The following is a 13,474-nucleotide window of genomic DNA, read 5'->3' on the forward strand; positions in this document are numbered from 1 at the left end:
TATACGATATATGGACTTTAATAAAAAAAATAGCAAGAAATTGCGAGAGTATAAAATGTTCGTTTGCACCCGAACTTAGCCTTTCCTTTCTTGTTATTGGTTACAGTAAATTTTTGAAGTCAACAACAGTTTTGAGACTATTTTTACGTAATTAAGTATATATATCACTACTTTTTTATATAATCAATATATATAAGCAATAAGAGAAATGATAAATGGAAAATTAAATGACTTTAAAGCTTAATTAACTAAAATCTACCAAAAGTAATCATTACTTAAATAGACATATAAATCTTCGAAATATATATATGTATATTTTTAATCTCTTTACATACATGAGTTAAACAAAATTAATTTGTTAATTTCAGCTTGTGATTATGTCAAATGGGCGTTGAAATCGCAATTCCGAATGACAGCTGTTTGTCAATATGTGCGCCAGTGCCTTGGCAGCAACAAAAACTTGAAATATGATGGATGCTGACGATGCATCAAAGAAATTACATTCAAGTATTGCCGAATCATTTAGTGTAAAAATTCTATAAAACACAACTAGTCGTAGTGTTCTTTAGTAAAAAGTCGGCAGTTTCTATGTGTATGTGTGATGTATGTATGTATGTGTGTTATATGCTTATGCAATTTATTAAGTTGTTTGTTGTTGCAAGTGTGAAGCCATTGTGTGCTAATTCGATTCTTCTCTAGATAAAACATAAACGCGCAATTATTGCAAAGGAAAACAATGAGCATATTAATAAAGTTTTTGAAAAATAAAAAATTAAATCGCAAATTTTTCAAAATAATTGTTCGATTTGCCTTTACTCGGAATGACGTTGGAAAATCGCTAACTATTGTATTGCACACACACATACACATCTACATCCATTTTAATTTCAATGGCTGCGAATTTATCACGCTTCTATTCTTATACCTTTTCAGCTAATTTTGTATGTTTTAAATTGCTTTAAGGTAAAGAACTACAAAGTAAATACGTTCACTTATTTAATTTTGTTTTTGTATTTTGTGATTTTAGTTTTCAATTATCAAAATGTGTCTAATCAAAGTGGTATAAACAGTATAACAAAATAGACCAGTTTTTCATACGGCCTCGCATACGTGCTTTAACTTACGATTACTATCAGTGACTACAGCGTCATCTACATGTCATCTACGTTACAATATCAAATCAAATCAAACAGAAAACAGCCGAAGAGTCGATAAGGTAGTAGTAAAAAATCATAAAACTTCGCTCAGATATGTAAATGTAATGAATGTCGGTAATGTTGTATAACCACAGAAAGATAATAAAAATTATGTTTAGAAACTGAGGGAAAAGTAACGCACAGAATATTATATATAGATATGAAAAAAAGATTATTTATTTAACGAAGGTTGTGAAATTAACTGCATACATCTTCTAAATATTTACGAAAAGTCTCTTGCGTTTTCTATCACCCTGTACTCATTTAATGACTTGCCTTTACCAAAATTTTCTTTTCTGGCCCTATAACAACAATGAAGAGAAATAGTAGAGGTTTTAAATTCTGGTGGGTCAAATACTTATTTATATACTTTATTTCTTGAATGCAATAAATTTATTAAATATTTAATATTAATTGAAATTCAATTTTGCAACACTATTTGGCTTTAGATACGATCCACAGTAGATGTCACGCAACATATTCAGCTGTCAAATCTGCTGTCAATCTACAATAAAATTTTAATTTGCTTTGTCTTGTATTTTTCGATTATTCATCTTCTATCATTTGTCGAATAAAGTTCAATTTCTATTTGGTGATTGACTGACTGAAGCAGTTATTTATAAATTTTATTGTATTTTAACAATATTTTCGAGTTAGTGAATTTAATAAAGCAAGAAAATCTATTGTGTCTACCGTTATATATAGAAACAAAAAGATGCGGAGCAGCTTTTTACTCTGCGCTGCACTCGCGCTTTTGGCTGGTAAGTGGGAAAATTTACATTAATTTTTTATGAGTCTTCTACGCAATATACTTTTTATCACACGTACAACAACAATAATGTATATATATATTTTGTACTACACGACATTTCTATAACATTCTATCATCTGCAGGTGCCTTCCTTGTGAGTGCAACACCCATGCTAGGAGCTAAACAATGCACTTGGGGACCCAGCTATTGGTGCAGCAATTTAACGTAAGTACCTATTGGCAGTGGTGTGTCAGCTGTTTTCTTTAAGCAATCTATTGTGTTACCAATTTTGCGAAACGCAAAAGATTATCGCAATGGCCGAAATCAAAACACACAAAATACAAAGCGAAAAGCAATAAGATAAGCGAAAGACAAAAAATTTAAAAATACAATAGAATGTTGTCGAAAGTAATTGCGCCGCTGGATGCTATCCAACTGCCTATAATGGCAGAGAAAATATACAACAGTGGCGATCACAAATGCATTCACAATTGTAAAAGTATTTGCACGACTCGCAAATATATTTTCCAAACAAAAACACAAAAGACAAAAAAGTTCTCCTACCTGCCTTTAATGTATAGGTTTTCCAACAACACGGCCGGCGTTTGCGCAAGCATTGTTCATTTTGGTATTATAAAATAGCTGAGAAGAATATTAAACTCTCCCAATTTCTCAACCCATTTTGTATATTTCTCGCTTTTTATTATTTCGCCTTTGTTATTCGACTTTACACGACAATCGAATAGTTGGTAAATATATAATATATGTATGTACTGTGTTTTTGTTATTTGTGACGAACGAAAAAAGTGAAAAACAAAAAACGATTTGATAAGAATTCTGTTTCGCGTTGATACTCGCACATACATAGGTTTGTCTTTGTTGTGACTGACAACGAACGGGTGTTGATTTGCCGATGCAATTATACTTTAACAAACTGATACTAACAAAAAATAGAGCAAACGGCTAGCAGCTGATAACCCTATGTTATTTTGGTCTAATAAAATTGTTAGTATCCCTTTGTTAAATATTTATAAAACTTGCGTGCATATACATACATATACATCACGGACATTACTCTCAGTTATTTTAAGAAAACATTGCGCATATTAAGAGTATAATTGAATTAGTTTTGTACGAACCGCGTTTTTTAATTGCATTTAAGTATACTTTTCACCCTTTTACTTAACGTATATGTGTATGTATGTGTACTTATAAGAGTCATTTTCCATTACTCATCGCTAATGAATCGTATGACTAAGTCATAAGCCTAGCATGTCTCAGGTATAGAATTGAAACTATACACCAAAGTGTTTGTCTGGATTTGTGCATTTTTACTTTACTGTTTGTTTTGGCACATGGAATTCGTTAATTGTACACCTTTATTTTTCAAATATTTGCACGAGAGTTCCTTTTACTGCAATGCTACGTCCCAATTATGTATATGAAAACGTATTTATATCGTCGGTTTTATATTGAAATTAATTGCATTTATTACTATCAAGTAACATTGCTATATAATTTATGTATGTATGCGCCATATAGTTTTCAGATCTATACATATTTTCGAAATATATTATTACAAAAAATTTAGTAAGCAACATATGATTGTTAAGTGAAATAATATATTCAGTTAAGTATTTATATAAATGCTGCAGATTTGTGACTAATTTCATTATTATATTATTCAGTACATTTTCTAGTTCTGTTTAAATATAATTATTTTACTGAAAAGTGGTTAGGTTTTTTATTTATTTATTATCTACTTATAATAAGAAAAGAAACAGCTGATGCTATATACAACGATTACTCACAACCTACAATAGAAAATATTTAACACAGTTTTTCCAATGACTTTAAATTTGCTTAATGGTGTTTGAATTTCAAGTAAGAATGTTCAGAATGATCCCCCCGCGTGTACAGTTTACATATGTATTATTCAACGTATAGCAAGTACGCAAGTATAATATTTTTCAGTGTAAACTCTAGGTTTTTTTTCAACTTGCCATTTGCACTTTATCATTTGTTAAGTTTATGTTTTATTGTACTTATCTGCCTCAATGTAGCTAATACAAATGTTCATCGTTTTTGTGCTGATTAAGCGAAGCTGCGCATTAGTTGGAAATAAAGAATTAAATATTTATCGAATTGCCTTTAAATTATGACTGCTCAGCTTGACTTATTTAATTTATTTCTTTAGAAATATAAGTTTGTATACATCTGTATCAATATTACTAAATACCAACATTATCGCCTTTAATGTAACTCATAAGTTCTAATATATTCGCAAAATTTAGTTATTTGCTTTGTAAGCAATTTTAATTATTTTTTTTCATAAGTGTATAAATATTTGTGTTATCGTCTTAAAGAAAATTTGTTTGATTAAGTTTGCTGAATCATAAATGATATGTGCGAGTACATGCCTGTTGCACGCCTTTATACACTTTCTTATTATTGTTTATTGCATGTTGTTTATTTGGTCTTTAAGTTTTCGTTTATTATGTATCCGATGGGTTTATACAAGAAACATTTTTAAATAATGCCAATACAATGTACTGATTTTTCTACATGGACTATTATCGTTTCTTTTTTTGTTGTGCAAAAAATGTAGAAAAATTTACTTATTTTATTTTTATTGCTGATTATATAATACATTTATGAAGTGACATATGCATAAATATATTTAAATTTATATTATGGCATGGTAATTTGTAAAGCTTAAATAAAATCGCTAATTTCGTGGTTCACTTCATTTGAACTTTTTATGAATACATACAATTGTCTGAATGTACTTTGTTTATTATTCCCACAATTTGCTGAAATTATTCGCCCCAATAATCAGTCATATTAAACAAATAATTGAATATTTACTGACTGCTGAACATTTTTTTGCTGATAATGTACTTTTGGTGCAGCACAAATGTTCTTTTATTGTTTTTATTGTTAATGCCGTTTCTGACACCATATGCTACATACATACACACATAAATAAATGCATATGTTTACATGCTGTTAAATTGTAGAGTTTGATCCATGTATAAAGATTATGTGTATTGTAATGCATATCATTTATGGAGGGTGAGTTATAACGGCATCCCTAACATTCATTTTGTAATCACAGCCTCTTTTAACAAAAGTTAATTAGTAAATAATGTTTTTTAGTACCCACAATTAAGATCTATACAAAATTAGTTAGTAATTTTCACTTAAGTGCATACATATGTATGTATATATGTTTGCCAATGCTGAGGCCTCGATGATGCATTTTGTTTGTATGTGTATGTATGTTGTAAGTACATTTGTACTAACATTGTTATTATTATTTATAGAAAATACTTATATATGGTTCTGTATTCATCCCTTATCAATTATAGGCAATTTTTTTTTCTACATATGATTTTCCGTCTTATAATTTCCACTAAAGATTGAAATATAAAATTATGGTGCCGCGGCAAGGCGCACTGATTGCTTTCAAGTATAAATCGTCAATGAGTTCATTAGCTTTATCAATACAGAGGGTTTTATATTTAAAACTAAAAAAATATATATACAGTAGTTTTCCGAAATAATGAATATTCGTTTTAACGAAAAACGCTTATAACGAACAAGCAAATTTGTTACATTGAGTACCTTAAATAACGTACATCGGGGATTTGTAAGTACTCGGTTTAACGAACAACATGAAGAAGACATATGAAGCAAGAGGTAAAAATCAAATTACATCGAACCAGAATTAAAAATATGACTTGAAAAAAAAGAAAGGTGCAAATTGAAAAAAAAATGATGAATTTTATTAAAAACTTAAAATTATTGATCAGCACCAAACAAAAGTATAAGTGTCAGAATTGGTCCATTTTGGAAGAATTCAGTTGATTTGAGTGGTTTAGTTATGGTTTTTCGTTTACAAATAATTAAAAAAACAATTTATTAAACTGCAATTTACGGATATATAACTCATTTTGATTGAAAGAACATACCTCTAAGTGAGTACTCGAATTAACGAAAAATTCGATGTAACGAACAGGCCTGACAATTAATGTGTTCGTTATTTCGGAAAACTACTGTATTTAGCTCTCAGACTCTTCCAACAGACCAATAGGCTTCCAATATACAGTGTGCCAATAAGAACTACTTTTAAAAGAAATTAATATTATACCTTTTCTATTAAGCTATGCATAATGGTAAGATGGCATAGATATATCATACCTATATTCAGTGTTCTTGATTAACTCACAATTTATTTTTAAGGTCTTGGGCATATAAATACATATTAGCATTAAATTATTGTAGCTCAAGTTGCCTCGACAAACTACAGCACAAATTCTTTCTGGCTATAGTAGAAGGTTAAAATCTCAATAATTCATATAAAACCTCGACATACTAAGCATACGTAAGTACTACGGAACTCGTAGCACTAACCATCTCTTTATATGTTCGATGAAATCTATTCAACACCCTTCTGTCTATGGATAAAATCCATCGATTTCTGTGTCTCCCAATAGGGGACTTCGATGGCAGTTAATTTGCTCTTTCCCTCCAATCAGGGACAATATAACTCTTACAAGAACAATATCAACGTGTTATACCCAGTGTGACGATTACAATGATGTGTACTTAGAGTCGTCTCTTGTGTATTCAGATCGCTCATGGTTTATGAAAAAGGATCGGATTAATATAGATACCGTTAAGTATAGGTACCTCAGTTCTGAAAACTTGTTATAGACTATTTTCCGACACAAGAAGAGCAACAACCACAAAAGTCCTCTCGCAAATGTGTTTTTCTTTTTCGTGGAGTGCATGTTTATATCTCAAATTTTACATTTCTTATTCTGATTTAATTTTTTTACAATGAAATAATTATGCAATTCCATTCATATCTAAGAATGTATGTACATATCAGCGTAAACACAGGCTCGAATTTGTACTTTGTTCACAAAACTCGACTTTATCTGCGTCCAATGAAAGGGGTTCGTTGATATCTAACCGCGTGATAGGTTCTTATACAAAACAGAACAATAATAAATGATTGTCGGAGCAAAACATGCACACATTTCCGCAGTCAACTATACCCCGTGTATATAGATTTGTATAAACCAATATTTAACGAGATTTATATTAATTTTTCTTTACAGTAATGCCAAAGGTTGTCACGCTGTGCGTCACTGCATACAAACGGTGTGGGAAAAACAAAATGTGGCCGTCGATGATGATTCCATCTGTAAAATATGCAAAGATATGGTGACACAGGCACGTGATCAGTTGCGCAGCAATGAAACCATGGAGGAGTTGAAGGAGGTGTTCGAGGGCTCCTGCAATCTCATACCGATCAAAATTGTCAAGAAAGAATGCGACAAGTTGGCTGATGATTTTGTGCCTGAATTGGTTGAGGCGCTTTCCTCCGAAATGAATCCAGATGTAAGCGCAAATAAATATTTATATTCACTCACTTTTACTTATATTTATTGATTATTCTGCATTTACAGCAAGTTTGTTCAGTCGCTGGCCTCTGCAACAATGCACATATCGATGAGTTACTGAAATTCTACTACCAATCCGCTTTGGATGGCACATTGAAGGAAGAGGATGAATCGGAGGAATCCAAAGAATCTAAAGAAACCAAAGAAGTTGCACCAACCACACCCAACCAACACCTGTTGACTTGCGGTAATTGCAATCACTTGAGCTCACTGATCGCCGACAAATTCAGTAAGGCCAATCGCGATGAAGTGCTCGAAAATATTTTGCATCTCTGCGGTGAGATGTCATCTTTCTCTGATGCGTGCTCCAATATTGTGCTGACCTATTTCAACGACATCTACCAACACATGAAGGAGAATCTCAACGGTTTCGGCATTTGCCACATGTCGGGCTCGTGCGCTGCCAATTATCACAAACACGCTGAGGATCCCGCAGAGCCTGAAGACGCAGTGGCACTTGCCAGCAGCTTGGGTGATGATATTCCATGCAAATTGTGCGAGCAATTGGTACAACATTTACGCGACGTATTGATTGCCAACACCACCGAAACGGAATTCAAACAGGTCTTACACGGTCTCTGCAATCAAACTAAAGGTTTCCGTGAGGAGTGCAACAGTTTGGTCGAGCAGTACTACGATGTGATCTATAATGCATTGGTCAACAATTTGGATGCTAATGGCGCTTGTTTCTTGATTGGTGTATGCCCGAAGGGCAACGGTGAGGCGTTCAAGGGTGAAATAAGACCATTGTTGCCCTCATTCCCACCAGCCGAAATTAAGGTTACCCTACGCAAATTGGGTGCTAACGAACCGAAATTCACACAAGAGCAAATACACGACATGACTTTGCCAATTGACACCTTGATGGGTGCTGCTAATCCGAGTTTACTCGTGGAGAATGGCGAACTCTGTACTTTCTGTGAATATGTGCTGCACTACATTCAAGTGGAGCTGTCAACACCAACCACGGAGGTAAGTGGAGTGTAATGAAAGCAATTGTGTTAAACGAACAATTGCATAAAAGAGGACAAATAAAAATAAATATTAATTATTGCTCCTCTACTCCTCATAGGACAAAGTTAAGAATCTCGTGAATAACGTTTGCGACCGCTTGGGTCATACACTACGCGGCGAATGCCACAACTTCATCGATATGTATGGCGATGCTGTTATTGCGTTGCTCATCCAAGGTCTGAATCCACGTGAAATTTGCCCTAAATTGTCTTTGTGCCCCGCCAATCATGATAACTTCGATGACGTAGACATATTTGCACCAGAAACAACTAAGCAATCACCACCAACAAATGTGGAGAGCGACAAACCCACATGCCCACTCTGTTTGTTTGCTGTGCAACAAGCTCAAGCCAAGATCAAAAACGATAAATCAAAGGTATGAAACTACGCGCCATTTGCGGCTTTATAACTGTCTTATAACTATTTGCATTTTCTTCTTCCAGGCAAACATCAAGAATGTGCTAGATCATTTGTGTGTACATTTGCCCTCAAAACTGCAAACTGAATGCGTTGATTTTGTCGAAACTTACTCGAACGAACTGGTCGATATGTTGATCACCGATTTTACACCGCAAGAAATCTGTGTTGCTGTCAAACTGTGCACGAATACCGGTGACGAATTGGATGATTTGGGTATTATTTTGGAAGACAAGAGCCGTGAAGATGGTATTTGTTTAATATTGTTGCATTGAAATGAAGGTTTAATATTTGTTGTTGTATTGTTTTGTTGCATTAGGAGTCAACGAAATCGATAGCAACGATTCTGTGGAAATCGCATTTGGACGCACCGCATCACCAAACTGTTTGTTGTGCGAGGAGTTCATTAAGATTGCCGAGAAGAGAATCGGAAAGCACACCACTAAGGTATGTTAGATAATATTTTGTATGGTTGTATAGTTATATGTATAAGAATGTCAGAATATCGAGTTCGAGGTTAGATTTCTGAGTTTTAACTATCTGTGAAAACCAAAATCCGATTCCTTATATGGCTAGTCTTACGAATTTTGTTACTTTAGTTAAGTTATTTGTGTAAATATCGGTTAATATTTGTGATATTTTAAAGAAGTGAGGTTATAAATGGCATCATTATAACAAAACTGAAAGAAGGCCATATAAAGAATTCCATCCAGACAGTTTACATTAAAGAGTATATACTATTATCTTAAAAAGTAAAATATCACAATGAAATATATTAACTTTATCCACAAAATCATATTTTCAGGACGAAATCAAAAAGGCACTGGATCAGTCATGCGATAAACTACGCAAGAATATTCGCGATAAATGCCACAAATACGTCGCTAGATACGGAGATAAAATTGCTGATTTATTGGTCAAAGAAATGGCGCCAAAAGTTATTTGCCGCGAAATCGGTTTGTGTCTCTGGAGCGAGCAAGAAGATTGTAAGTAAAAATGGATTTCCAAAAAAAAAAAAATGGTAATTAGTAAAAAAAATATTGGCAAACTTTTGCAGTGGACATCGATGAGGCGCTGAAATACGATGTTGTTGTATTGCCAGATCAAAAAATCGCCAAACAAAGTGATCGTCTCACCGGCTTGGATGACATTGTGAAAGATCCACCATCGTGCGTGCTCTGCGAATTCGTTATGACCAAGTTGGAAGCCGAACTGAAGAATGCCACCACACAGGATGAAATCAAACATACCGTCGAGAACATTTGCAAAATAATGCCGCGTACTGTGACGAAGAGCTGCAACAAATTCATCGATCAATACATTAGCACCATTTTGGCTATGATCGGCAGCGTGCCACCGAAAATGATGTGCCAACAAATGCAGTTATGCATGTCCGGCTTGGATGTGGTCAGCGGTAGGTGTTTGAACTCAATTCAGAAAAGAATGCTGGTTTAATTTGCTTTCTCTTTACCTTTATGCTTTTAGATGAAGTCATTGAGTGCGGTGTTTGTCATGGCGCCACCTCGGCTTTGTTGCCATATTTCAAACAGCATTTGGATCATGAAGCTGTTACTGAGTACTATATGCTGTTGGAGGGTTGCCAAGCGCTCTCGGCCAAATACTACGATATTGTAAGTTTATTTTGCTGAAATGATCTGCCACTTTTTCTCATATTATATATATCTGCTCTTACAGTGCAACCGCATGATCAGAACCTATGGTCAGAGTATTCTGAATCTCGCACGCAATGGCGAGTCCGATGAGACGAACATTTGCGCCAAGATCGGCAAGTGTTTCAGCGGTGAGAAGTCCAGCTTGGCTTTTGCCAAAGTATCCGGTGAGTGTGAGCAGTCGTAGAAATGCCGAATTTTGTATTAATTCTTATAATTATTTTTCCTTTCAGCTTAAAAAGTGATTTACGCTAGTTGAGAAGCAAACAAAATGGCGGAGATGATTATTCAATTGTGATGCGGTTAACTTCTTTTAAATAATCCATTATTCACCTTACTTTAAATTTTATGAAATCTGTGAATTATTCTAATTTTTTTATTTCATATATATAATCGAAAACTACAATACTTATGTAGAAAGCAGTGGAGTTTACTTTTACAAAAACAAAAAAATTAATTTTTCACATTTGAAATATTCACTTAATGAATATAAAAGTATATTTTAATATTGCTCATGCGCTAAGGTAATGTGAATGAATGCGTAAAATTTGGCTAAGAAATTCGTAGTATGCTAATATTGTAGCGCCATCGTATTCTTTTTTTTTTTAATAACAATACGTTTTTATTGTAGTAAGCAGCAGAATATAAATACATATACTTATACATATACAAATATATATATTAAGCGGCACTTAATTGAGCATTGAAACGAAAATGAAAACGATGAAAATATCAATAATGAAATGAAAAGTACTGAAGTCACGCGTAAAGTCTGTATCTCACATTCGGTTTGAACGATTTTCTATGCTAGATTCCAAATGTGGAATGTGTGTAATGTTATTAGTAATTGAAATAAAATTGTATTTTAAAATTTAATTACATACGATTACTTACGAATAATATCATATGAGTATAAGTATGAGTTGAGAATTGTTTGTCTGAGGGCATCAACGGCATCATTGCGAACACAAGTCGTGGGTTCTTTCAAAGAATTATATTCGGAATTTGTTATTTCCATAAAATTGTATTATAATTTTGATCCGCCAAGAGGTAAGCTTATAAAATATTCAAATTGCTTATTGAATAGTTTTTGGAAGTGAAATAGAAGGAGAAGCTCTGAAACTCTGAAGCTCTAAATCAAAAAGTTTATATTATTTGAAAGAGAAAATGTCTTACTCAATATATGTTCGTCTTAAATATCTTAACGACGTGGAAACACAGCTCGGCCCGACTGGAACCGAACATGTTCGACGTATAATAAGAATGCCGAGCGAAACCGAAGAGGCAGTAATTGAGTGCGACATTTTTTTTGTACGGTTTTTGATCAATATAACGGTAGTAATAATTTTGGTACAAGTTATCCACCACTGATAGACCACCAACCACCATATATGCTACCATTCGAGAGATGCATCAAATTCCAGAAAATAATTTCAGTTAAGAGTTTTCAAAGCAACCCTGCATTTTGAAAACCTTACTACCCGTCATTTGCCATAAACTATCGATTTTGAAATTTATTTCATTTTCTATTAAATTTTTATTTTTTGAAGTTGTGATTTACATATTTGTGATATCTGGTATTCTGCAAGCCCCAACTAATATTCAGCATGTTCGAAGATACACTGCTTATCATAAAGGCGGATTACATGCACAAGCGCAAGCCGGTCTTGTTGCATTTGTTGCAGCACGAATTCATGATCAAAGGTCAACGGAAGCTACTCTTTTCACCAGAGAATGCCGCAGAATTCTACAAGCCAATGGCGGACGATAAAGACTTCATGCTGCAAGTTATCTTGCTTTCGAAGGGCAACAGTGAGGCCTTCATACTGACCAAAAAGTGTGCCGTAGACGATTTGATCTGCACCATGATTTGCTATTTGTAAGATTTTCTTGCATACTATATAAATGTGTGTTAAATATTCCGCTCTACAGCACCACATCTGTGGAAATGGAACGCAATGTACACGTCTCGAAAAGTGCCGAGTGTGCGATACGCGAAATAAGTTTCATTTTTCCAAATTGTAAAGTAACGAAAGTGAATTTGAATTAATTTTAATAACTTTAACTGCCCACTCCACAGATATTCCCGAGCCTATACCGTTTTTCAAGAGTCATAAATTCACCTCAGATGCACTTATGGCACCATTCATTAGTCAACTATATGAGATCGTGCAGAAACCGCATGAAGAGTCGAAGAGTTGGAAAGTGCAGTTGGCCGAATGGTTGACTTTACAAAATTCAGAGCTGCCAATTATAAGCAATTCATGTTCAACGAAACAGGCACTTTTCCTCGAAGATAAAACTCAACAAGTCAATTTTTTGGCATCGAGGTCACCGAAACCATGTGTCTTTCATACGGATGGCGCTGGTGGTGAACCGGCTTCAACAGATGTTTCGGTGCCCTCTTCGTGCTCGTCCTCTAGTAATTCGGCAGTAATGAGCAGTTCATCGTGTATGACTTGTCGTCCATTCGAGCGCACCGATGCGACCGACGTTATTACGGATGATGAATGTAAGAAAGCGCAGAAGCTTTTCGCACCGAAAGTAGCTATACTGCAAAATAGAGTGGATGAAGAAGATGAGGAATGTGAAGATGAAATGTGCATGCAACTGTGTGACGACCGCATAAAGCAGTGGAAGGCTGAGATAATCGCCGATCAGGAGGAATTGAAAAAGGTTCTACCCTACGGCGGTAGGGATATGGAGGTTATTAACGAAATTGAAATTGAAGAGGAACAATCTCGCTTAGGTGAATGAGCTATTGAGGGAAATATATCTAGCATGTTTTTACTATTAAATACATACATATGTATGCATTTTTGAATTTATTGGAAATTTAATTTTTGAAATATTATAACATACTAAAAAATTTGTTCGGAAGAAATTGATTATCCATAAATTGCAGAGCGATGGTTGGCCTAGTATAGTATATAGCATAGGATAAATTATTTC

At 34.0% G+C, this 13,474-nt stretch overlaps 2 protein-coding genes across 2 annotated transcripts; both read left to right on the forward strand.

The window, feature by feature from the left end:
- Positions 1-1,745: 1,745 nt before the first annotated feature.
- On the forward strand, positions 1,746-11,398 carry LOC105213863 (prosaposin). Its single transcript, XM_011186957.3, has 12 exons — positions 1,746-1,957; positions 2,091-2,172; positions 7,077-7,359; positions 7,428-8,393; positions 8,494-8,811; positions 8,879-9,101; positions 9,172-9,299; positions 9,658-9,838; positions 9,910-10,266; positions 10,338-10,483; positions 10,548-10,689; positions 10,756-11,398. Exons 1-12 carry the CDS (start codon positions 1,912-1,914, stop codon positions 10,758-10,760), a joined length of 2,877 nt encoding a protein of 958 aa, XP_011185259.2. The 5' UTR covers positions 1,746-1,911; the 3' UTR covers positions 10,761-11,398.
- Positions 11,399-11,673: 275 nt separating this feature from the next.
- Positions 11,674-13,398, forward strand: LOC105213864 (uncharacterized). Its single transcript, XM_011186958.3, has 3 exons — positions 11,674-12,401; positions 12,455-12,543; positions 12,603-13,398. Exons 1-3 carry the CDS (start codon positions 12,130-12,132, stop codon positions 13,277-13,279), a joined length of 1,038 nt encoding a protein of 345 aa, XP_011185260.2. The 5' UTR covers positions 11,674-12,129; the 3' UTR covers positions 13,280-13,398.
- The last annotated feature ends 76 nt before the right edge of the window (positions 13,399-13,474 follow it).

The sequence above is a fragment of the Zeugodacus cucurbitae genome, chromosome 2, assembly GCF_028554725.1.
Source record: "Zeugodacus cucurbitae isolate PBARC_wt_2022May chromosome 2, idZeuCucr1.2, whole genome shotgun sequence".
NCBI classification, from domain to species: domain Eukaryota; kingdom Metazoa; phylum Arthropoda; class Insecta; order Diptera; family Tephritidae; genus Zeugodacus; species Zeugodacus cucurbitae.

What these genes read in the sequence shown, in the direction of transcription:
- LOC105213864 (XM_011186958.3), top strand. Translation starts at nt 12,130, where the DNA reads ATGTTCGAAGATACACTGCTTATCATAAAGGCGGATTACATGCACAAG. An exon ending in TGCACCATGATTTGCTATTT is followed by an intron (nt 12,402 to 12,454) that starts GTAAGATTTTCT and finishes TCCGCTCTACAG; the next exon opens with CACCACATCTGTGGAAATGG. An exon ending in AAGTTTCATTTTTCCAAATT is followed by an intron (nt 12,544 to 12,602) that starts GTAAAGTAACGA and finishes CCCACTCCACAG; the next exon opens with ATATTCCCGAGCCTATACCG.
- LOC105213863 (XM_011186957.3), top strand. Translation starts at nt 1,912, where the DNA reads ATGCGGAGCAGCTTTTTACTCTGCGCTGCACTCGCGCTTTTGGCTG. An exon ending in CTGGAGCGAGCAAGAAGATT is followed by an intron (nt 9,839 to 9,909) that starts GTAAGTAAAAAT and finishes AAACTTTTGCAG; the next exon opens with TGGACATCGATGAGGCGCTG. An exon ending in CGGCCAAATACTACGATATT is followed by an intron (nt 10,484 to 10,547) that starts GTAAGTTTATTT and finishes CTGCTCTTACAG; the next exon opens with TGCAACCGCATGATCAGAAC.